General features: G+C 50.6%; 1 protein-coding gene across 3 annotated transcripts; it reads right to left on the reverse strand.

Annotated features, from left to right (window-relative positions):
- Window positions 1-21,961, reverse strand: TACR1 (tachykinin receptor 1). 3 transcript variants are annotated; one of them, XM_074852160.1, is made up of 6 exons: window positions 21,327-21,961; window positions 20,738-21,193; window positions 9,787-9,969; window positions 5,712-5,862; window positions 5,246-5,442; window positions 1-4,849 (listed from the first exon to the last, which is right to left on the reverse strand). In XM_074852160.1, exons 2-6 carry the CDS (start codon window positions 21,136-21,138, stop codon window positions 4,558-4,560), a joined length of 1,224 nt encoding a protein of 407 aa, XP_074708261.1. In that variant the 5' UTR covers window positions 21,139-21,193; window positions 21,327-21,961; the 3' UTR covers window positions 1-4,557. The 3 variants fall into 3 exon arrangements, with proteins under 3 accessions (XP_074708261.1, XP_074708259.1, XP_074708260.1); XM_074852158.1 differs by having other exon boundaries at window positions 9,775-9,969; XM_074852159.1 differs by lacking the exon at window positions 21,327-21,961 and having other exon boundaries at window positions 9,775-9,969; window positions 20,738-21,272.
- Between the last annotated feature and the right edge of the window lie 785 nt (window positions 21,962-22,746).

Genomic DNA, 22,746 nt, shown 5'->3' on the forward strand with positions numbered 1-22,746 from the left:
TCTCAAAAGAAACATTTATTTATGAAAATCCATTTGGACAAACCCGACGATCAGAGAGAGACCATTTTGGGGAGGAGGGTTGGACTTTTTTCTCTGTAGAGATGCTACTATGGGAAGAACTTCATGCAAAGCTCCTATGAGCTGCCCCACACACCAAATACCAAACCCCAGATGCACATCGGAGCCCGTCTCGTCCCCTCGCTCCCCTCCTGGCCCCGACTGTATTGTATTGCACAGAATCAGGTGCCTTTTTGTCTGGGATGGAAAGTTTAAGGGCAGAGACACCTGAGAGTCATCGCTCATCCTCAGCTGCTCTTGGGACTCACTGTCCCTTCTCCGCAGTGCCACGACCGCTGAGTTTAACTGATAAGTGTGATTTAGCTTCTGGCAGAGATGGTATTTTGGGTGGATATACCACAGGAAAAGGGGCTATTTGCCTGTTCAACTTTGCATTATAACTGCTGTATTAATTATTCAGCTGAAGACAGGTTTTTTTGGGCAAGATGGTGTGTTCAGTAGATTAGTAACAGATTCCTGAAGCCTGAGAGGTGTTTTTTTTAAAATTATTATTATAATTTTAATGGTAAGCAAAAGCTAGGAGCTTTTGGGCTGGGCACTTCGGTTGTGTGATCTCACAGGAGGGCTCTGGCTAGGACACAGCAAGCTGAAAAAAACCCCAACCCATCAGCCCTGCGGAAGTACGCAGCAGAGAGCGGATACTCTGCTTCCATCCCAGGTCACTACTCGTTGGCAGATGTGGGGTGTGTTCAGCTGGGCCAAGCAGTGACTGCATCCCTCAGGGGACAGCGAAATAAAAATAATAATAAAGATAAGTGGTGGGCGGGCAGCCTTTTGCGTGACTACCGACAATCCCCTTACAAGCACTGCAGACAATGGGGATTGGTACCAGCTGCTTTGCTTTGACTTCCACGTTTGCAAAGCTGCTAATTTTTTTTTTAGCAAGCAGGCTCTTGCTTGGCTTTTGCTATTTTTTTGTTTTGAGCTGGTGGGAGATAAATGGTTACACATGAACCTGTGTGTAAATGTTGTATTTTGGAGCAATTGAGCAGACTCAAGGTATGTATGGAGATGAGGATTTGCTGCTCCATGCTCCTGCTGGGAGCTAGGTGGGAAGAGCAATTTCTGAGTGCCAGGAAGCAAACCTGAGCTTATAATCATTCCCTTGGGGGTAAGGAGATGGCTTCAGGCTTGGATTTGGGTTTCAGAGCTCCCTTCTGCAATGGTTTTGGCTTGGAGTGCATTGTAATTGGCCTTAGGAAGCTCCCCTTAATGATGGTGGGAGTTATCTGTGTGCCTCCAAAGAGGAGATGGCAAAGGGATGTGTGCAGACCTGCTGAGTGATTCTCTCCAGATGCTATTATTTTGCATTTCAGAGAGCCAGGAAAGAGACAAAGAAACTGTCTCGCTTTGCAATTGAATTTCTAATCAGAGATCTGCAAGCAAACCAGGGAAACAGGCTTAATAAACCAGAGAAAGCCTCTGTATTCCAGCTGACCTGTGTGAAAGGAGAGCTGGAAATAGTGCAGAGACTGGGCTCGCCATTGGGTTAGATGTCCCACCCCCAAGCCTGGGCGGGGGGGTGTCTTGTTTTAGGCTTTTCAGTCTTCAAAAGAAGACTTCTCTGTGGCTTTTGCATGCACAGAGCCCCCCAGGGTTGGTGAAACCAGCTAATGTTGCCCGATGCGTGTCATGTGCGTGGACACGGACCTGACCCCAACATCCCATCTTGCGGGTTGGCCTAGATCCTAAATGTGAAAAGAGCCTCGTCCCTACTCCTGCCTCCACCGATAAAATAGTTTGGCACTTGGAGGGGAGAAAGGAAAACCCGGGTTTGGGTGCGTGGCACCCGTTTACACAGAACATTTTGGTTTTCCTGCATTGGTCTCCATCTGTTGAATGATCCCTTGACACGTTCCCATCAGCCTGGGCATCCCAGGCAGGCTCCGCTGCGATCGTTGGCACTATTTATAACAGGTGGGATTTTTTTTCCCACTTTATTTCAAGAGAGAGTTTTTTACAAGATGCACAAGAAGCATTTTGGGCTGTAAACTGTCAGCTTGAATTGAAGTCTTCATGCACACCCTTGGGGTTATCCCATGTTTCAAGCTGAGCATTGCTTGTGAGGAGACAGTTGTCGTTTCTCTGCACATCTCATGATCACAGCATCCTTGGGGCACAAAACATGGAGGACAAAGGGCAGCATGGTTATATATATATACACACACACACACATATCTTTTTTTCTTTTTTTTCCTAAACGCTGATTTCTGGAGGCTCCCAACCTGACACAAACTCTTGTGCGTGGGGTGTATGGAGCAGATCTCTGCTTGCCTTATTCGGCTCTCTAGACCATTTCCAGATATTTGGTTTCATTTTAATTTTGAATTTGGGTTGGCAGCTGGGAGTAAATCAGAATTTGGCTCTGGTTTGTAGCACCTTCTCGTGTATTGGCAGCACAGCTCCTGTGGAGTTGGTGGGAAAAGTTTCCTAGTCCAACCCTTGCGTTAAACCCCTTGGCATCGCCCATCCCTTCGATCGCTGCTGCCTGGGGTTGGTGCTTTTTTGTAAAACCAAATCCCCAGGCAGGCTCGTGCTGTTCCCCCTTCTCCACGCCGCAGGGCTGCGGGAGGCAATGGCAAGGGAATATGTCTTAAGGCGACAAGAACGGTGAGAAGTGGAAGTTTAAGCAGGAAGAAAATAGCGTATTCCAGCATGTGTGTGAAGCACGTGGCAGTTTTTAATGTCACGTAGTTACAGCACTCGGGAAGAGCGTGGAAGTGGCTGGAAGAGCTGCTCCTCACTGATGGCACTTGGCAGGATTTTAGGTAAGAATGAAGATGATCATTCTTGTCAATCTGGTTTTGCAGCCATTTTGTTTCTCTTGGATTCATCTATTTGCCCACTCATTTAATTTCTGCTGGAGTCATTGCTTAAATATGTGTATTTTTACCTCCAAGAACCACCATGGCTGGGGATTTATTAATGGCTGGATCTTCCAACAACCAGTCTGGAGGCTGAAGAGTTGAATATCTCCAAAAGTCACCTCTGCTTTACTTCTGGACATTGCCGTGTGCTCAGCAGGGTCTGGTGTTCAGCTGCTTTAAAACGAAGGAGCAATTTCCTTACCCTGTGCAAATCTGTCGTGCATCTCTCCAGCGTTTCTATCTTGCAGTGAATCCATTTTAGGAGTCTGATTTCTACCCCAAAGGTGAGAGATTGGACCAGCAGCAAGGAGCAGTTGATACAACTGCCCCCAAATTGCCCCCAAACTTGTGAGTTTGTTCCCAACAAGGTAAGTTTGCCCACCTTTCATTTTATTTACTTTTTTTCCCCCTTTGAGTCTATGTTCGTACATTTGCTGACCAAAGAAGCCCTTGGTATGGAAAATTATCCATCATATCAGGGCTAATATATTAGATATATCCGTGTACACATCATCAACTTAATGTTTTATGCAAAAGACAGGGGGATGAAAAAAGGTTTCCCTGATTAAAACAAAATCCAGAAAGTGGAAGTGAATCATTTCAACCCTCCTCTGAGTAAAGAATGTCTGCAAAATTCTTGTTTCCCTTCAAACCTTGTATGCTGGCAAAACTTTGTTTTTCTGACAGAATCCTACCATGCCCCTTTCTGTGCAGCTCTAGACATTTCCAGGTTGTGAAAAACATTTCAGTACAGTCTGTCTCTTCTTCTCCAGACCTCCACAGGCTTCCAAAATCTATCCAAGAGACATCTCCTTGGGCCTTTTAGGAAATCACAGTGATTGCTTTTGGCACATACGGTTGATTAACAGCAACCAAAGTCTGGCTCAGTTCAGAAATCCTTTTTGAGAGCTCTGTTTCGATGAGCTGTGTTGTGGAGTGGCAACAGGACACCATTGTACAGAGGAATGCGGGTGCCGGAGATGAGTTGAGACTGTGCAGAAATGCCTGGATCTGAGTTGAAGCACCAAGTGGCTGGTGGTGCCCCACGGATGTACAGGCTCCTGAAGTTGAAAACAGCGTTTTTTGCTGGATTTTTGAATTGAATACCCCTCTGGATATTCAACCGGGAGTGACAGGGAGAATGAAATTAAAGGTGGGAAGAGGAAAGTGCAAGACTGGTTCATTTTCCTGTGGGCTGGGATGCCCTGGGAGATCCCTGCTGCCGTGCAGAGAGCAGGGAAGCGCCTGCCAATGTTGTACTTACGGTTTAGGAGAAAATCCCAGTTCTGCCCCATTCCTGCATCCTATCCACCCGCCCGGCACGTGGTGGGTTGGACAGGCAGCGAGCAAGGCGGAGGCCAGCCAAAACCTCCCTTGTGCTCGGACACGAGCCACGGTGGAGCACATGAAACTAATCCAAAGCTTTTGCTCTCGGGCTCACCCAAGGATGGCGAGCGAGCGGCACAGCAAGAGACGATAAAACAGCACGGAAGAAAGCTGGCACATCACAAACCAGGGTGATGATGCTGGATGGACTGAGCAACACAGCATCCCAGTGAGGGAAGGGGGATGATGGCACCCTTGTGAGCGGCTGATGGAGCCAGGGAGCCGCTTAGGTGAGCGTGTTGGAGTAGAAGCTGAAGCTTTCGGAGACCGTTTTGGAGTCGCTGCGGGAGGAGCCGTTGGAGGTCATGTCTACAGAGAGACGCTTGGCCTTGCTGCTCTCCTCCAGCTCCTCTTCAGCCGTGCCAACCGCTGAGGACACGGTGGTCTCTATCCGGCTGACTTTGTACATGCTGCTCTGTGTCTGCAGGTACCTGGCTGACTTCATTTCCAGGCCCTCATACTCACCGGCACTGACGAACGGGCACCACCGAAATGCGTGTTTGAACCCCACGCGAAACCTGGGGGGATGGAAGAGATGGGGAAAGGCAGGGGTGAGGGATGTGGAGATGGCAAAAGGACCTCGCTAGGAGTGGGAAGGCAGAGCTAACCACTGCTAAACAATGAAAAAAATGCTACTTTTCACTAAAGGGAGGAAAAAAACATGGATAAATCCCAATTAGGAGTCAGGACTGGTTTGATACCTGCCCTCAAATCCCCCAGAGGCTTTAGGAAAGACTTATTTAGGTGAGTATTGTATCATCCCTGTATCTGGTGAAAGCAGCCCCTGGCAGAGGATGGGACAGAACCATCCTGGAAAAACTCTTCCATACTCTCCTCCATCAGACCCCTCTGTATCTCCCCCTCCTTCCCTTCCTGTTGCACCAAGATGCTGCCAAACATCACTGGAAACCCACCTGTCGTTGAGGCAGCAGTAGATGATGGGGTTGTACATGGTGGAGCTCATGGCCAGCCACATGATAGCCAGGTAGACCTGCTGGATGAACTTCTGCAGGTACCACTCGGGGTTGAAATACTGCAGGGTGAAGTAGATGTGGTAGGGCAGCCAGCACAGCGCGAACGTGCATACCACGATGATCATCATCTTCACTACCTGTGAGGAGAAGAGAGGGCAGGGAAGCAAAGTCATCTGTTGGGCCACCTCTTTTTGCTTTGGAGACCTTTCCAACCGGGAACACGTGGTCGACATCTTGGTTAAACCACGTTCATGGAGGACACACGGCTGGAGGACACTCTCTGCTCCATTAGCAACGACCACGCAACAAGTCCAGACCTGCTTCCACTCCTAATGAAGTATTTTAGGCTGTGGTTAATTGGGATTGGGCCTGAATTATGTCTCCTACCATACTTGGAGCTCCTTACCTTCCGCTTAGCCGAGACCTGCTCGTGGTAGCGGTCGGAGGAGTCACCGGGTATCTCGCTCGCCCAGAGGGTGATGCCAACCACAGTGTAGGCACATCCTATCACCAGAAGTGGCAAGAAGTAGATCAGGATGGTCATGCAGAAGTGATACCTAGAAAAAAATTGATGAAATAATGGTTGCTGAGTGTGTCCTCTACATATTCAGTCTTCTCACAAACCGAGCTTGAAGGCAAAGTGCTTCACAGGGGTGAAGAGAATTTAGCACAATTCCTGCAGACACGTTGCCTGCAGAGCTCGGGCTGGGAAAGACTCCCTGCTTTCACCCCAATCTTTTCCAGGCCTTTGGCATCCCAGCATCCTCCTGGGATGGGAGGTAGAGGCCAGTGAAGAAGTTGTCACCTTCCTAAGGCGAGGATGTTTTAGCTGAAGTGGCTCTACTCTCACTTCCACTCTATTTACACCCTAGATTATCCTAGAGATGAATGCTTGCTCTTTGCCTTTTATCTGGCAGTCCTGCAGGAGCAAATGTGTTTTTTTTGACATATAAAGGATGGGAATATTCAGCTGAAGAAATAAAGGCTTTCCCTGCAGGGCAGACACTGGGTCTTGCATGCAGCTTGCCTAAATCCTGGTCCACCATCGGTTTAGCTGGGCTAAGGTGGCACAAGGCATAACCCCGGTCTACAAAGACACAGCCTGAACCCTTGTCATGAAGGTTTATTAAAACTTTTCCGTGAATTCAGTGGCTGGGTTGGGTCTCCAGGCTTGTGGAAAGGGCAGGATCTTTGTGTCTGTTTAGAACAGGTATAAATAAGTCCAAAATTGAATGAGAGTGTCTGGATTAAACTGTTAGCACAGGCTTGAGACTCCTTTGGTGTGAGGTCGGTGGAGCTGTGGCAGGTTGCAATAACACTGGGATTGTAGCGGGTTCAGTGAGGATTTGTGTTAAATAGAGGCTGTTTAAGAAGGAAAAAAATAATGCTGTTTTTAACAAACAGGATGGGGACGGACTGTCTGACCTTGCAGGTTCCTTCCTCCCATCACAGCTTACAAAAATTTCTCTCCCCTGCAAAAAGATAAGCCATAGCGGTGTAGAAATGTGACTGGCTGGAACAGTGCTTGCTTGCAAAGCGTCACGTGTGCCGTCGAGTCCAGAGGTAATTTTCTTCCAACAGCTTTAGGGTCTTTGCACGCGTTTCTGGGGTGTGTGCCCGGCTCGAATGCCAGGCGCTGCGTCTGCTCGAGGTGGTTCAGGCCCTGTAGCCACACTCCGCTCTTGCACTCCCTCATCCTCCCGGGAGCTTTGATTAAATAATATCTCCAAAGTGTAACGAATGGGTCAGGCTCGTGCCTGGTGCAACTCCCCCAGGGGATGGGGCTGGCCCCGGAGCGGTGCTGCCACGCCATCTCCTCCTCGTTTTGTACCTGCAATCTCATTTGGCCTCCTCTTGGCCCAGCGCTAATTGCATTTGAGCTGGATTTTGTAGGGCTGTTTTCTATTTTGCTAATTAAAGAGGCGTCTCTGTGGCTCCGCGATGAAGATTTTGTTGTGGTTCCCGTGTAATCCAGGGTCTTAAACCAGCTGCAAACAGCTGAGAGTGATGCAGAAATGCCCCAGAGGAGCTGTTAGATAATGTAAGCAAAATGGACCCTTATTTTCAGAGCTGCCTGGGCATGGGCGGGACTGGAATTTCCAAAGAGCCCTGGGACATTTTTTTTGGATCCTGGGTGCTGAAAACTGGTCTCCACGTGAAACTGTTCATTTAGTATTCTGCCTACAAGAATTGCAGTATCACAGCGCTTAGGGAAGCCTGGGTTTTGTCATTTAAAGGTCTTTGGTGTGGGGATTTAGGGTGTTGTGTAGGATGGAGGAGCCCGTAGGAGTTACGGGACAGCAATGCCATCTCCTTTTGCCTTGCAAAGCCCAGATGGTCGTGGCGGGCTGTTATCTCCCAGAGAATCTAGCGTGGCTTTTCCCCCTCCCGAAATGGCAGCTAATGAAATTGGAATAGATCAGACATCTATTTCAAAACCGAAAGCGGGAGAGGGAATCAGTGGTTAGTGGTGGCGCGCAGCTGCTGAGTCGAATTGAGCTGAATCGCCGGCTTCTGTTGCAGACACATCTCGCCTGCGCCGAGGTCTTTGTCTGCTTCCCCCCGCCAGGATGAGCAGGCTGAGAACGAGCACATTTTCCCAGTAAAAAAAACTTCATGTGCAGAGCCTGGTCTCTGATACACTCTGCATGCCGGGGTTGTGCTTTCTGGGCTCCATTTGCCAAGAGAAAGGACCCCCCGCTCTTGGGAGAAATCCCCTATTTTCACTATGAACTGAAAAAATAATATTATTTTTCATCATGACATTGCAAACAAGCCAGCTGCTGCCAGTGCCTTCCTTAAATAACTGCACCAAGGCCACGCGAGCAGGGGAGGGTGTTTGACAGTGACCCAACCACCTGTCCCTGTGAAGTTATTTTGGGGCAGTAAAATAACATCTCGGGCTCTGCGCCGTGCAAGTGAGTTCGTGTGGTTTGGAGAGACGCTGCTGAGCTGCAAGTTATTTTCAATCCTCTCCAAATTATTTGGGGTTTGGCTATTTAAAAGCTTCTGCTTAGCATCTGCTTTCCTGGCTGCCCTCATCCATCTGTAGAGCCCCTGGCTCACCGAAGAGCAAGGGCTGCTCAGGCTTTGAAGCGGCGCCCGGCTTGCAGCGGCAAATCATTCATAGGTTAATGGTGGCATTTTTCTCTTGAATTAGCTATTTGAAAAAGCGACGGCCCCAGCGTACAGCCGGACGGCAAATGATCTGTCAAAGCCAGGCCCTGAGCTGGTGCCGGTTGCTGCTTCGGTCCGGGGAGGCTCAGCCCCACACTGCCCACGTGGAGTGTCTAAGCCAGCGGCATTTCTTTGTGCTGGCTGTATTTATCACGGTGGCCCAGGATAATTAAGGTTGGAAAACACCTCTGGAGATCAGCTGGGCCAGCCCCAGCTTAGTTCTTGCCATACCTGCCTTGTAATGCGAATAAATAAGATGATAATAAATGATACCACCCAGGTCTCTGCAAACTGCTGATCGCTGCTGACTGGCAAACTCATCTCATTTGTCCTGCAGAGACCTTCGCCAGGCTCAGGTTGGCTTTAAACACCTCTGTGTGTCCCCGTCCCCTGCTTTAGCTCCAGCACAATTTCACAGCCCTAATTCATTGCTCCACAGGACTGGAGATCACAAATGCCTTTTTTTTTTTCCCCTCTCTTTTTTCCTTAACTCATGACATTTAACTCGCCGCATGCCTCGTGGACTTCAAAGAGCAAACCACAGAGGACTGCTGCGCTGGCGGACCAGCGGGATTGCCCGGACCCTTTGGAAATGCCAGATTTAATTAGCCAGCACCTTAACGGGAAGGAAGGAGATTCCTGCTGAGCCCTCCTAGCCCAGCGTTTGCCTCCCAGCCTGAGCTGACGGCACAGAGCCCCTTTTGTAGCTTCGTTTTTAAGCAGTCAAGTGAATTTTGGGGGCATTTCGACTCAGTATATCCCAAACCATTTTTTTTTCTGTTATTGCCTGGCCAAAATACCCCTGGTAAAACCCTATTCACTTCTTGCAGGAATAATTCTCTCCCCAGGAAGCCTTTAGAGATACAGGTTGCAGGAAAAGCGCTGCAAAAACCAAAGCCATACCTGTGGGTATGAATAAGCCCCTGGGGGCAATGCAGGCTCCATCCTTGCAGCCAAAATATTGCATCTGAGCAGTTTTACATGAGTTTTCCTTGAGGATGAGCATCCAAGAAGGACGGGGAGCGTGGCACAGCATGGGGCAACATTTGGGCCACAAGCAGCACTAAACTCACCTTAATTAATGAACCCCAAGATGAGATGGATGGAGATTTTGCTACTGTCAGCTACACAGCACTGACCCTCACTAGGGCAGGGGGGGGATTTCCCCATCCCAAGGAGCTTTGGGCCATTCCCATCCTTCCTCGCTTCCTTTTTTTTTTTTTTTAAATGCTTTTTTTTTGCTATTTGTCTGTACGGTGACTTGTCCCCACTGCCAGAAATGTTCAACTCACGTTTTTCCGTACACGTTGGTGCTGTGCTCCGGCCACTCCACCAGACACACCAGCCGGCCCGGCAGCTCCTCCATCACTGAGTAGTAGCCCTGGGGGAAAGCCAGCAGGAAGGCCAGGAGCCAGATGATGCCGATGACCACCTTGGTGGCGGTGGCCGAGAGCCGGGGTTGCAGCGGGTGGATGATAGCCATGTACCTGCAAGGTGGGAAAAGGAGAATTTTGGGGCTGTTTTAGGTTTCCCTTTCATGGGAGTTGTACTTTTGACACCCCCTTAATGCATCCTGGCAGCCCCTCACTCCGCACGATGCAAACAGCATCGAATAATCCCTTGATGGAGGATTTCCCAGCCAATGCTCTAGTTCTCTTGCGGCCTCTTACCCTCGAGATTTGAATCCTGTTTGAAACACTCATTGACTTTGAGCCCAAAACCAGCTTCACTAACTCAACCAGCAACCGTCTGCTTCTGCAAAGACCAGTTTGTACGAAGCCAGTCGCGACGCTGCCGGCTGGCAGCAGCCGCTTTGGCAGCACCCGGTAGTTTTGCACCCGCGCAAAATCTTATCTCTGCGGTGAATCACAGTGCCAAGTGTTACAGGAGAAGAACCAAAAATACGAGTTTTGGATCAGCGTGGGATGGGTGATCTGAGATGCCACCTGTATCTGCCCGACTCGTGGGCTCTTTCCCCCCGAACATCAGTCATTGTATGCGAGGAAAGCTCCAGAGGCGACAAGGTGGATTGAATTTATCCCTCTGCAAATCTAGTTTTGCAAAGCTGGCAGCAGCCAGCGGCACTGGGAGGATTAAGTGAGAACGTCGCAATTTTTTTATTTTATTCCCCCCCCTTCCACCTCCATGTCAAGCTTCAGGAAGAAGCATTGCATCGCTCTGCATGTGTTCTCGCCCGAGGCATCTGCAGCCTCCTCTATTTCTCCCTTCATCCCTTCTCCTTTCAGAGAATGAACAGTTTTTCCTTTTAATTTTTTTCCTGGATGGAATATACTCCCTGTGTTGCATTTTTAGGTGGCCACTCGCAGGAGCAAAGACGTAGGGATTAATTTATAAACAGGCAGGAGGTACTGCCGTCAGCTCTTCCTCTGCCCCAGGGTACCAAACCTTATCACCTTTGTGCAGCTGAAAACCCACCTAATCCACCTGATAATTATTCCTCAAATATCTGTTTGGTACTTGAAGCTGGTTAGAAAAAGCCGAGACAGTGGGTGTTAGTGCCGCTCTGGCACAGCAGCTGGTGATACATCAAAGTCTCCTCGCTTCTGCATCCATGTTTCTGTTGCATTTAAGGTAATGAATTAATTTGGTAAGAGATGAATCCCGTTGTGTTCTAGCCGGTCCTCAGAGATTAGAGGGGCTGGGGGTGGCTGGATTTAGCTCTTAATAGCTGTGCCAATTAGGGCCGTGACACAGATGCACGAACAGCCCGTAGGCTGTAGGTCCGGTTGCATTCAAGAGAAGCCGTCAGGATCACGAATAGTACGGTTTATTCTTATGCAACATCTACAAATTCTTTGAGATTGCCTCTGATAAATGCACAGACTGCAGGTTGGCTCTATAGCACTACACAAAAAGAATGACTGCGATCACACCCAATTAATTCCTGGGGAATCACTCGGCGTAGCCGAGGGCCCAAATCTTACCAAAAAGCGTCCCTGCTTGGGGGGGGGCAGGGGCACAGAGCACAAACCCATCCATCTGTCCCTCCAGTTTGGTATTGGATTATCGTCCCTCCGAGTTAGATACAAACTCAGGGGAGTATTTATCTCAGTGTGTACGTGTGAGTGGCTGGGACTGGGGTCAAGCCGTTGTTTCTTGAGTAACGACCCAGCACCTTGGTGTGCACTTTTTTTTGTGGGAAAAGAGGAAGGATGAGAGATAAGGTCCACAGAGTTCTGCAAAACAGTCCTTGAGAGAAGGGGAAGAGCAGGAGGTAAATCTGCATAGTCATGTCAAATGTTCCTTGAGATAAGTGGAAGAACGGGACCGCGCGGCCTCCACCTCGCTTCGCATTCCTCCTTGGTGCCACGGCAACACAAATCACTGGATCTTCATCCCCTCCTGTGTTTGTTCTGGGCACCGTGTGTTAAGGAAATGTGTGTTTTGCAGATTTTTCGCTGTTTTGCTTTTCCCACACTTCCAACAGTTTCTCACTGTCCCCTTGTGGGACTGTGATCGGCTTCCTGGGACCCTGCAAGGACTCGTCTCCTTCCTCTTCCTCATCCTTCAGATTCCTGGTGTTGGCTGAGCCCCTCGTTAGCGGCTTTGCTGAGCTGGATGAGGTCTGGGTGGGCTTTATCAGGGGGTTCAGAGCGGGTTACCCTGGGTTTATGCTCCCAAGCAGCAGGAAGTCCACGTGCCCAAGTTTCCTGCTGATGCTCGACCTGACAGTTCAAGCTCAAGCATGCAAATGGTGGAAAACGAGGGATTTCCACAAAAGTTGGGCCATTTCTGTTGAAATACTTGCCTGGAGAAACACGTGAGGCTGAGACCTCTGGAAAGCAAAGCCACCGCTTGATTGCAACCAGCCAGAAATGCTTTTACATCTCCGACCTTGTTTCTGCCGGAGCATTTCAGAGGACTTTCCTCATCGGCTTAAAGCACTTTGCAGCTGCAGAACCCCCTTGCGGTTGATAAAACATCCAAATAATCACTGTAATGATGAACTAAACCCCCACTGCATCACCCAGAGACCTTTCCAACCACCATCGACTTGCCTGCAATGCTGTCTCATAGTGGAGAGGAGACAGCAAAATTCATCTGACCACGCTGGCGTTGCAGGGCTGGGGTCAGGGAGGCAGGAGGGACCAAACAAGTGGTGCTTTGGGTTAAAACTGGCCCCAAATCCTATTTTTCAGCAGCGATTCCCAATTTGCTGGTCCTGAGCAACCTCTGAAATATTCCCCGGGGGATGCTCTGGGTTCAGCCGCCCATCAGGCTTAAAAATGGGAATAATAACAGTTCTCCCAGACAGGGGCTCTGACGGAGAAGAAAAAAATGTAATAAAGAGGGTCTGGGCTGCTTGGAGGAGCTGGCCATAAAAATGCTGGAGATAGATGGAAATGTACAAACATCCTGAAAATAATTAGCCCATTATTTCATATTAAAATATCGTATAATTATATAATAATTGTATCACTAAGCAGAAAATTGTCCTAACATTTTAATAACAGCTTCCTTTTTTTTTTTTTTCCCCTTTTTTTCTTTTTTTTTTTTTTTTCCCTTTGCTTGACAAGAACGTTTGATGCAAAATCAAACCAGGGAGAGGAGGGGAGCAGAGAATACAGTTTCATGGCTGTCTTAGCTCGGATGACAGCCGCTGTCTGGCTTGTCTTGGGGTGGAAAAGCATCAGTACAGGGAGCAAAGCAGCTTCCTTTGCCTCCTTCCAGCGCTGGGTCTGTTGCGCTCAGATAACTCTCATTTCCTTGCAGACGGGGCAGACTTTCCATGTTTCTCTACCCAATAGGTTGATGTGTATTCCTGTCTTTGAATTTTTGGGTTTTGGGTGTTTTTTTGGCCACCACTGGGGCTTTTTTTTTTTTTTTTGCATTCAGAACACAGGTCCCCAAAAGCCAGTTTGCTTTCTTACAATTCTGCTCAGTTTTGAGCCAAACCCTCCCCTGTGGTGTGTTTCTACGGTGAGGTTTTGGGGCACCTAAAATAAAACCTTCCTTTCGAGCAAACGAATGCTGAGGGCACCTCCAGGTTGTTTTCTCCCCTCCACACAGGTTCGATCTCCCCGGCGAGGCTGCGGTACGTGCTGCAGCCAAACCTCCATCAATCACTTCTTAGCAGAGAAGAAAAACGACACGTCAATCGTGACTTTGCCTTTCAGCGAAAAAAAGCTTGCCAATCTATTTATTTTTTAGCAATCCCAAAATGCTTTTACATTCAAATAGAAATACAGAGCAGGGGGTACGGGGTGCAGCTGCGATGCCCCGGGGTGTCTGCAAGGTGCCGGTGGGCGTTTGGCCCCGTGGTTTTGCAGTGCTGGGCACAAAAGGATCAGAGCTGAAGTGCTGGGAAGCCGCTGCCCTCCTTGGCTCGGCCATGCGGATCCTGGCCATGCCGGTGAGAAGCAGGCTCTCCAAAGCAAGGCTAATGAGTTTATTAGCTCATATTTCTCCTCGCAAAGTGCCTCTGTGGCCCCACTCTGCCCATCTCCCTAAGATGCTGTATCCTATTAGAGAGATTTATTTTTTTTCTCTGCCATCCAAGAGGGTGATTTTCCCATCCATTAAAAAAAAAAAAAAGGGGCGTTGCGGTTTGCTGGGGACGGTCCTTCGCAGGAGGTGAGGAAGAGGAGCACGGCCCCATGGGAGCGTCCTGCCCTCGCTGCTGCGGCGGGTGACAAACCACCGTGGGGTCTTCAAGTCCTAAATTGTCCCAGGGAACTGGCTCTTGGTTGAGGATTGAAGGGCAGATTTCCTGCGTTAGGGAAAGGTTTTGTTCCCCGTGCACGGGGGTAGCACCGGGAATGGGGCCATTTGCCTGCAGGAAGTGTTGCTTTGGGAAGATTTAACGATACCTTTTCCTCAAAATAAAAAGACCTGCTGTTGCTCTCCTTTCGGGGGGGCAGCACCGCGTTCGGGAGCAAACCGTCGTTAAGTTCTGCAGGCTCAGGGTCGCCCAGTTCCTTGCGGGAAGGAACACAGCTGCGTTTTCCTTGCGCCTTCCCCACCGTGTTCCATGTTTTAAATCCACCATGTTTAATGGGCTTGGCACTAAAGCACACAACTTTACGCCAGACGCTATCTGATGACGTTGGTAATGCCGTTTGCTGTTGTTCAAATATTTTATTGTGGTGTGGGGGGGGTGTTACCATGACGATACAATAATTTGAGTGCCACGTTATACCAGGGTAGCTCCGAGCGTATCGGTTATTAGACAGTGCATTCGAGGCAGTGTAGCCATCTATTAATTGCATCTGGAAATCTGGAGTCTGCCTGGATAACTAACATTACACAATTGTTTCCACCCTCACGGAGATGAGATTAATATAACAGCAAAAATTTATGAAGCATCTTTCATCCCAGAGTTTCCTTATCTGCTTCATTAAGTAATAAGGATACGACAGATAAGAGATGAGTAACCAAGAGGACGCAGTGTGTTTTATTGCACAACGATTTCCCATCCTAAGCAAAGAGGGGTTTAGTGCAAAGTCAGGCCTGGGGGAGTCTGCAACCAAGTCAGAGCAGATGCCCTGGGCTGAAGTTGGTCAAATACCTCCAGCACAGCTGCAGGTGCTTCCTACCCAAGAAACAAAAAGCTTCTCTGTAGGGAAAAACCTGCCTTTTTGCTTTCCATGGATGCAAAACTACCGTCCCTCGAGCGGGTTTGCTTAGCAAAGCTTGGCCTCATCGTGCTGGCCCCAAATCCCTCATATCTGGGTGACGGCCGAGGAGGCTCGCTGAGCCCTGCGCGCGTGAAACACGACGCTGGGGACAAAGGCGCCGCAAGCAGCTGCTTCCTCCTATTTATTGCTGTGACATAAACCAGCCCCCATCCAACCCGAGGGCTGGGCAGCGCGCTCCTGCCCCGCGGCCCCAGTGATGCTCCAGCGTCCTCAGCAAGCAGGAGGCTGCAGGTTTCTCACCGGCATTTCCCCGCAGCACCGATACAGCACAACATCTTTCTTTTTTTCTGAAAGCAGCGCAGTATTTCCTTTGAGCACAATCGAAAAGGACGCGTTACCCACCACCAAGCAGCGAGCTGGAGTTATTCTGGCAGCTTTGCAAACTCCCCTGCCTTCCTGCGCAGCACCTCTTGGCGTTGCACGCAAGGGTTTAAAAGCCAAATGTAGGTGAAACAGGATCAAACCCCAGTTAATTGCAGCAGGCTGGTAAGGAGGCGCAGAGCTCCCTCCTGCATTAATTGCCAACAGTGCCGGTGTGGGATGGGAGACCCAAAGCCCCACCCCGCCCCGCCGAGAGACTCCGCAGATGCTGTTGCTCGAGGCACCTACATGACCTTATCAATTAATTAGTCCTGGCCCTGGTTTGTAGCTGGAGAGTGAAGGGGGAGAACAAAAACGACATGAAATGCAGGGCTGGTGACCCATGAGAACTGGTGCACTTAGTGCATGGGTGGCTCCCACTGGGCCATTGAGGAATTAAGAATAAATTAAGGAATAAATTAAGAAAGCCATCAAATAAACAAAATATCTCACCAGAAGCCCTCAGACTCCTGCAGCGGCTCGTGCCAGCTTGCAGCTGAGCACCATGATCACCCCAAAAGCTTGTCTAAAACCTGAGTCTCCTGCGTGTCCCAGCCGTCAAACTGTCACTAATTCATCTTACTTCTGTATGGGTTTTGTGGTTTGTTTTTTTTTTTTTTTTTTCATTCAGGTTGGAAAAGACCCTTGGGAGTCCAACCCTCAGCCCGACTCTACAAAGTTCTCCCCTACCCCACATCCCCCCACAGCTCATCCAAACGGCCCTTAAACACCCCCAGGGGTGGGGACTCCACCCCCTCCCTGGGCAGCCTATTCCACTCTCTGACCACTCTGTCGGGGAAACATTTTTTCCTGCCACAGGAACTTCAAGCCCCCTCTTCTTTCGAGAGCAAAAGGGCGAAAAGAGATGTCAGTTCGTTTTTGACAGGCTGAATTCCTATCTAGCGGGTATTGGGGGGGATTAATTCCAGTTAATACCCATCAGATCAGAGACTGCTGCTGGCAGCTGGGGCATAAACCAGCCTCGATGAGTGACCCCTTACTGAGGCGCTCCCTGCTCTATCCCCATCCCCCTGCTTTCTAACCCCAGCTGGGAAATCAACGCTTCGAGGGTATCCAGCAGCTCTGTGGGTTTTTTGCTGTGTTCAGTGCTGATTTTTTAGGCGTGCAAAAAGCTGCCTGGGTTATTGCTTAGCTGGTGCGTAGGCAGTGCCGCAGGGCGGCCGGGGCAGGGGCTGCTGGCCCTAAACCCCGGGCTCTTTTCGCTTCCCCCTTGCTCTTCCATCTTCCAAATTACACCCCGAGCAGAGCAAGATTACCCAGCGCCGGGTGCAGATCAAAGTCCTGCTCTGCAAACCCCAGAAGTCCATTAAGTCAAGATTAAAAAAAACCCAAAACCCTGGTGCTATATTAGGGTGTAAACGACTAATTAATCTGTCTGTGCGCTGATGTAATTTGTCCTCTCCGGAGGGTTTCTTTCTGCAGTAATCACCTCTCAGGGAAGGCATGGGGTCGCTGAGCTGGCAAATATGTTCCTGATATTCAGCTGGTTCGTGCAACCTGGGAGTTCAAGCTTGCAAGCAGTAAATAATTTTCCGAGCCAGTTTTTCTTCTGCAAATAATATGGGGTCGGGGAGATATTAAAAGGTCTCGGGTGCAGACTAGCAATTTTAGGAGCTGCGGTGGTGAATGAAGGTTTGCAGATTGGATGTTTCTTCTGCAGCTTCTGCTAGCAAACTGATGGATCTTAAGCCACCTGGAAGAATTTGATAACCCAGTTGGAAATAAAAAAGGGAATATAAAGAAGATCCCAGTTGGATTGCCCAGCCCTGCGTGCTGGTCTGGCAGCGCTGGCGGAGGTTGGAGAGGGGGCTTTTTTATGAGCAAAAGCAGCAGCTTGGTCTAGGAGTTGCAGGAGGTTAGTCCCACCGTATGTCATTTTTATAGCTGCTTTAGAGCGGAGGACACTTTGCAGAAAAAGGGAAATCGCTTCGTATTCAATAGCCCAAGTGCTGCACAGTCTGTCTTCACCCCAAGCTCACGGCAGGGCTCTCAGCTTCCATCAGGATTTGTTCAGTCTGCGGTGTTTTCGGCTTAGCTCACTTAAAGTTTTGAGATCAGAGATGATTTTTTTTCTGATTCTGTAAGTAATCCGGGATCTTCACCTTCGGCTGCATTCCTGGTTGGCCGTCATCACAGCAGCTCATTCTTCCATCAGAAGTTTGGGCGAGTGGTTGTGCTCAGAAATTTATCCGGGTCCCAAGGAGAAAGAAAATGTCAACAGTTTTGATGCTCCATCCCATGTGCCATAGATATTGCAATTTAGAGATGTCCAGAGGGTTTTTTTCTTTCTCTATGTGTGGCTGCAAATTGGACTCACCATAGGCGCTGCTGGGCTCTCACTTTTCCTGGAAGATTGGAAAAAACCCAGGATTTTCTGTCTATCTCTTTCAAGTGAATTAATTCACAGGGAGAGCTGGAAGCCGGGAAGGGATATGTGATTTGCTCTGGCCCAAAAGTGAAGGACATGGCAAATTTTATAGTGCCAAAGCGAGCTGTTTGGTCCTCACTTTTGCAGAATGCTGAGAAGCAGCATCATGGCTTTTCCTGAGCAGACGTTACCAGCTGCCAGCCTTGACTCCTGAGTTTCCTGCTATTGTTGCAGGGTTCAGAATAACACTCGCTATAGGATTAACTTTTTTTTTTTTTCAGAGCAGTTGTGCCCAGGTTGAAATAAGTCCTGGTGAAAGAGCGGATGGTCTAGCTTCAAGCAAAAGCCTTTTTGTCTTGCACAAACCCATGGCGGGTCCTGGAAAAAAAAAACATTGGGAGAATCAAACCCACTTCTCCACTCCTTCTCTCAACAACTCTGTTACGGCTGTGCCGAGTCTTTCCAAGACGGTTTCCTCTGGCAAGGATGTTCTGGAAATTGCTTGCAGAAAGCAGGAGAGGAGATGATTTAGGGGAGCAATCTGCAGGCTGACGCTCCTCTGAGCCTTCAGACTCCGCATCCGACCGCTCTGCTAGATGGCTTAATACACTTTGGGAACACGAGGCACATTCAATTCTGCTTTCCTAGTTTTTGATGAAAATCAGAACTGCAGTCATGTTTGATTTCAGATATGTCCTGGCTGTGAATATAACCCATTTTGCTGAGCCTACCTGGCTCTGCTGCTCTGAATTCAGGTACTTGCTTTGCTTGTTCCAGCACAGCTTCTTTGCTGCTTGCCAGGACAAATTCTTCCCTTTTAGGGAACAAGTTCTTGCATTTCATGCATTTAAGTTACTATTGTCAGGTCTCAGACACAGGAAAACAAGCAGTTTTCCAGCGCTTGGAGCTGTTGTTGCGTGCTGCTTGCCTAGAGGGGCAGAGGATGGGCTTTGCTGCCTTCCCCTTCCTAATTTCCCACCTCGCTGGAAATTCGGGGCCCAGAAATGCAGCAGGTAGCTCTGTGCAGGAGGTGTTTGCACACCGAGGCTGCAGCTTCTTTTGGGTCCTTCTTGGTGGATGAGCCAAGCCTGCACACACAGGTTTTGCAGCTCAGCCATGGGAAAACGAAGCCTCCGTTAAGGGTTTGTAGATGCAAGGAGAAAGCTGGAAATGCCAATTCCCCCCGAAAATTCAGCCCCAGGCTCCCAGACCTGCCTTTGCTCCCCATTTTACACATGTTCCTCCAGCTTCCCCTGGCAGATTTGCTTTTCTGGTTATTCTGGGGTGTGGACCGAAAGCTAAAAACCAAACTATTAAAAAAAATAAAATCCTCTCTTGAATTCATCCTAACCTGAAAGGGGCTTTGCCGGCTGATCCCCAACATCCTCGAAACACGGATGCTCCTGAAACAAAGCCAGCAACACCATCGGGTGGGAACAGAGCCACGCTGGTAGTATTCCTCTTTTCATTTATTATTGCCTTAATTCTCCTCACATCTCCGATACGAGAGCTTGGCTATGTCCGATTTATTTCGGGGAGAGGGTCTTGCAACCACTCCGGAGTGAAACAAAACCTGAGCCTGTTTTTAATGACTAGAGAGCATCATCTCAAGCTCTGTTGCCCAAGCTGTCAGCGCGTGAGTTGTGGCAGCACTATAATTTCTCGTAGGGAAATATCCGTGCCAGTTTGTGCAGCACTTAGACATCAGCTCAAAATGTGCTGGCATACGGCAAGGCAAATCTTCCCCCCCCCTTCACATGTATCCCCAGCCAAAATGTCTTTTACTCCCCGGGAAGAAGGACCAAAGAGAGGCGTTGCAGAGCTGAGCTGTCTTCAGGAAATATGTTGCGTTGGAAAAATCTGTTGCGCTTGAAACGCCAGTACTCAAGAGGGAATTGCAAAGCAGTTTGAGAGCTTCAATTTATCTCTAGCGCTGGTGTGAAAATGCCGTCAAATAAAAGATTTCTTGGAGGGGGAAGAGAAGAGAGGGCAGCTGCACGCTGGAGGCGCTTGGCGTGTGGCTATTTTGTGTCCCTCGACCCCGGGCGCGTCCCTCTGCAGTGAAGAAGGCAGCGTCCCCTGTGCCGTCGCACCCCGCCGAGCGCCTGCTGAACTTTTGATCGCGGTGAAACGCAAGCGGGACCTGGCTCTGCCGGCAGTCCCCAGCCAGCGGGCAGCGCCGGCAGGAACCAGCAGTAAAAAACCCGCCACTGAACTGTGCTGGCTGCAGCCAAACGATAGAAATCCCTGGCACCTAGCGCTCCCCCCTGACCCCCACTAATAAAAATCAATAAAAACATCAGCACGCAACGCGACAACACACACCCGCCGAGTCAAGATGCCCTTCCCGAGCCCGAGCTTCTCTCCCAGGCTCCTTAGACGGTTTCCAACCCAGATGGAGAGACACGAAACAGCTCCCGCAGCGCAGCGGAGGCACGGCCGACACAGGCACGTCTTTTATGTCATGAGGTGATGCCATTTTGTGCTAAATATTGAGTTTGCTTTTAACTGAGGAGGTTGGGAAGGGAATGGACGGCTCTGCAGGGGAGCTGGGAAGGGAGGGGACAGCGATGCTACAAATGCACGCCCAAGACACGCTACCCACATGCACGGGGGTTACAAAACCTTTTCTCGAGCTCCTTTCGCAAAGCTGACAAAGGATTCCCAAAGCCACCTGCAACCAGGGCGGGGAGATGGATTATTTTTAGCGCTCTTTTCCCCAAAGGAGCTTTATTTTAATCACAGTGTTCTCCCATGACCAGAGCTCAGAGGGAGCTGAGCCCAACACCCAGGTGGAGGCAGATCAGGGTGCCGGGGAGGGTTTGGGGTGTCCCGCTCAGAGCTCACCTGTCCAGGGCGATGGCCGTCATGGAGTAGATGCTGGCGAAGACGGCGGCGATGGGGAAGAAGTTGTGAAACTTGCAGTAGAGCAGCCCGTAGTACCACTCGTTGTGGATGGCGTAGGTGAAGTTCACCACTGTGTTGAAGGCGGACATGGAGGCTTCGGCAAAAGCCAGGTTCACCAAGAAGTAGTTGGTGACGGTGCGCATCCTCTTGTGAGCCAGGATGATCCACATCACCACCACGTTCCCCACCACCGACACCACCACGATGAGGGCGTAGGCGACAGCCCACAGGGCCACCTGCCACGGGGGCTGCACGAACTGGTTGGTGAAGGACTCGTTGAAGGAGGCATTAGGTAGCCACCGGTGCTCCAGCTCCGCTTCCAGCGGCAGGGCGTTATCCATCGCACCACGACGCAGCCAGACCAGGCACACGGAGGTTTTGGGGCGCAGGTCCCTCCTGGTTTAAGGTACGGCAGGGTCAGGGGACAAGTTTGGGGTGCAGGTCCCTCCTGGGTCAGCGGGCAGCCACTGGTTCAGGGCACAGGTACCTCCCAGTTCAGGGCACTGCTGGTTCGGGGCATAGAACTCACCTGCTTCTGGGTGCAGGCAGTTTGGGGTACAGGACCCTTCCGGTTCAGGGTGCAGTCGGTTTGGGGTGCATGGCTGGTTCGGGGTGCGGGTCCCTCCGGGCTCGGCGGCAGCTTCACCGAGGCGCAGACTCCTCCCGATTCAGGGCGCAGCCGGCTCGGGATGCGGGTCCCTCCCGGTTCAGGGCTGGAGAGGGATGCGGGTCCCTCCTGCTTCGGGTGCAGCTGGGTCGGGGTGCAGATGCTCCCCGGTTCAGGACCGGAGCAGGATGCGGGTCCCTCCCCGTTCAGGACTGGAACCGGTTTGGGATGCGGGATCGGAGCTCGTTCGGGATGCGGGTCCCTCCCCGTTCGGGACCGGAGCGGGATGCGGGCCCCTCCCGGTTCGGGTGCAGCCGGTTCGGGATGGAGGTGCTCCCCGGTTCAGGACCAGCCGGTTCGGGATGGAGGTGCTCCCCGGTTCAGGACCAGCCGGTTCGGGATGCGGATCCCTCCCCGCTGGGGACCGAAGCGGGATGCGGGTCCCTCCCGGCTCGGGGTGCAGCCGGTTCGGGATGCGGGTCCCCCCGGTTCAGGACCGTCTCGGGGTGCGGGTTCCTCCCGCTTGGGCACCGGCGAGGTCTCGGGCTGCAGCCGGTGCCGCGGAACCGGCTGCGGCGAGCGAGGCGCGACCGGGGCTTTTATAAGCGGCGCGGGCGGTGCCAGCGAGCGGGGGGCAGAGCCGGCCCCGAGAGCCCTCCCCGGCCCCCCCGCTCCCCTCCGCCCGGCCTGGGGGGGGGGCTCGGCTGGGCCCCGGGGCTGCAGCCCCCCCCGTGCCGCTCCCGCAGCGCAGAGCTGCCCTTCCCAGCGAGCAGGAGCCCCCAGATTTCCCCCCTCGCCCCCCCATTTTCACTCCTCCTCCTCCTCTCTCCAATCTCTTTGCCCTCCAAATCGCCCCGTGCTTTGCATCCTTTTGGGGGGCTGACGTGCGTCTGGGCCAAACGTGCTCTAAAAAGTCACAGGACCTTAAAACCTGCTCGTTGTAAAGCTTATATATTTTATATATTCTGTTCTATTTACATATTACATATTCTAAAGCTTTCCAATATAACAGCCGTGGGATTTCTCCAAACGGCTTTACATTGCGGTCGGTGAGTGTTTTGCATCCCCGAGGAACAAAGCAAATGTTTGATATCTCAGAAGAAGGAAAAGGTCTTCCCGCTCCGGCGTGACCAGCTCCCTACCACCGCAAACAGGACGTTTCATTTTCGTGCCCCTTCGCTCATAAAGCAAACACAGTTCCTGTCGGGCTGGCGAAACCTTCTCTGCAAAAAGAGTCTTTTCTCCCATGAATAAGCTGTTGGAATCTAATTAAACTGCAAACGGAGATTCGCACCTTCCCACAGTCCAGGTTTATAAAATCCACCAGACAGGGGTGATTTTA

Source organism: Strix uralensis, chromosome 28 (assembly GCF_047716275.1).
Source record: "Strix uralensis isolate ZFMK-TIS-50842 chromosome 28, bStrUra1, whole genome shotgun sequence".
Classification (NCBI taxonomy): domain Eukaryota; kingdom Metazoa; phylum Chordata; class Aves; order Strigiformes; family Strigidae; genus Strix; species Strix uralensis.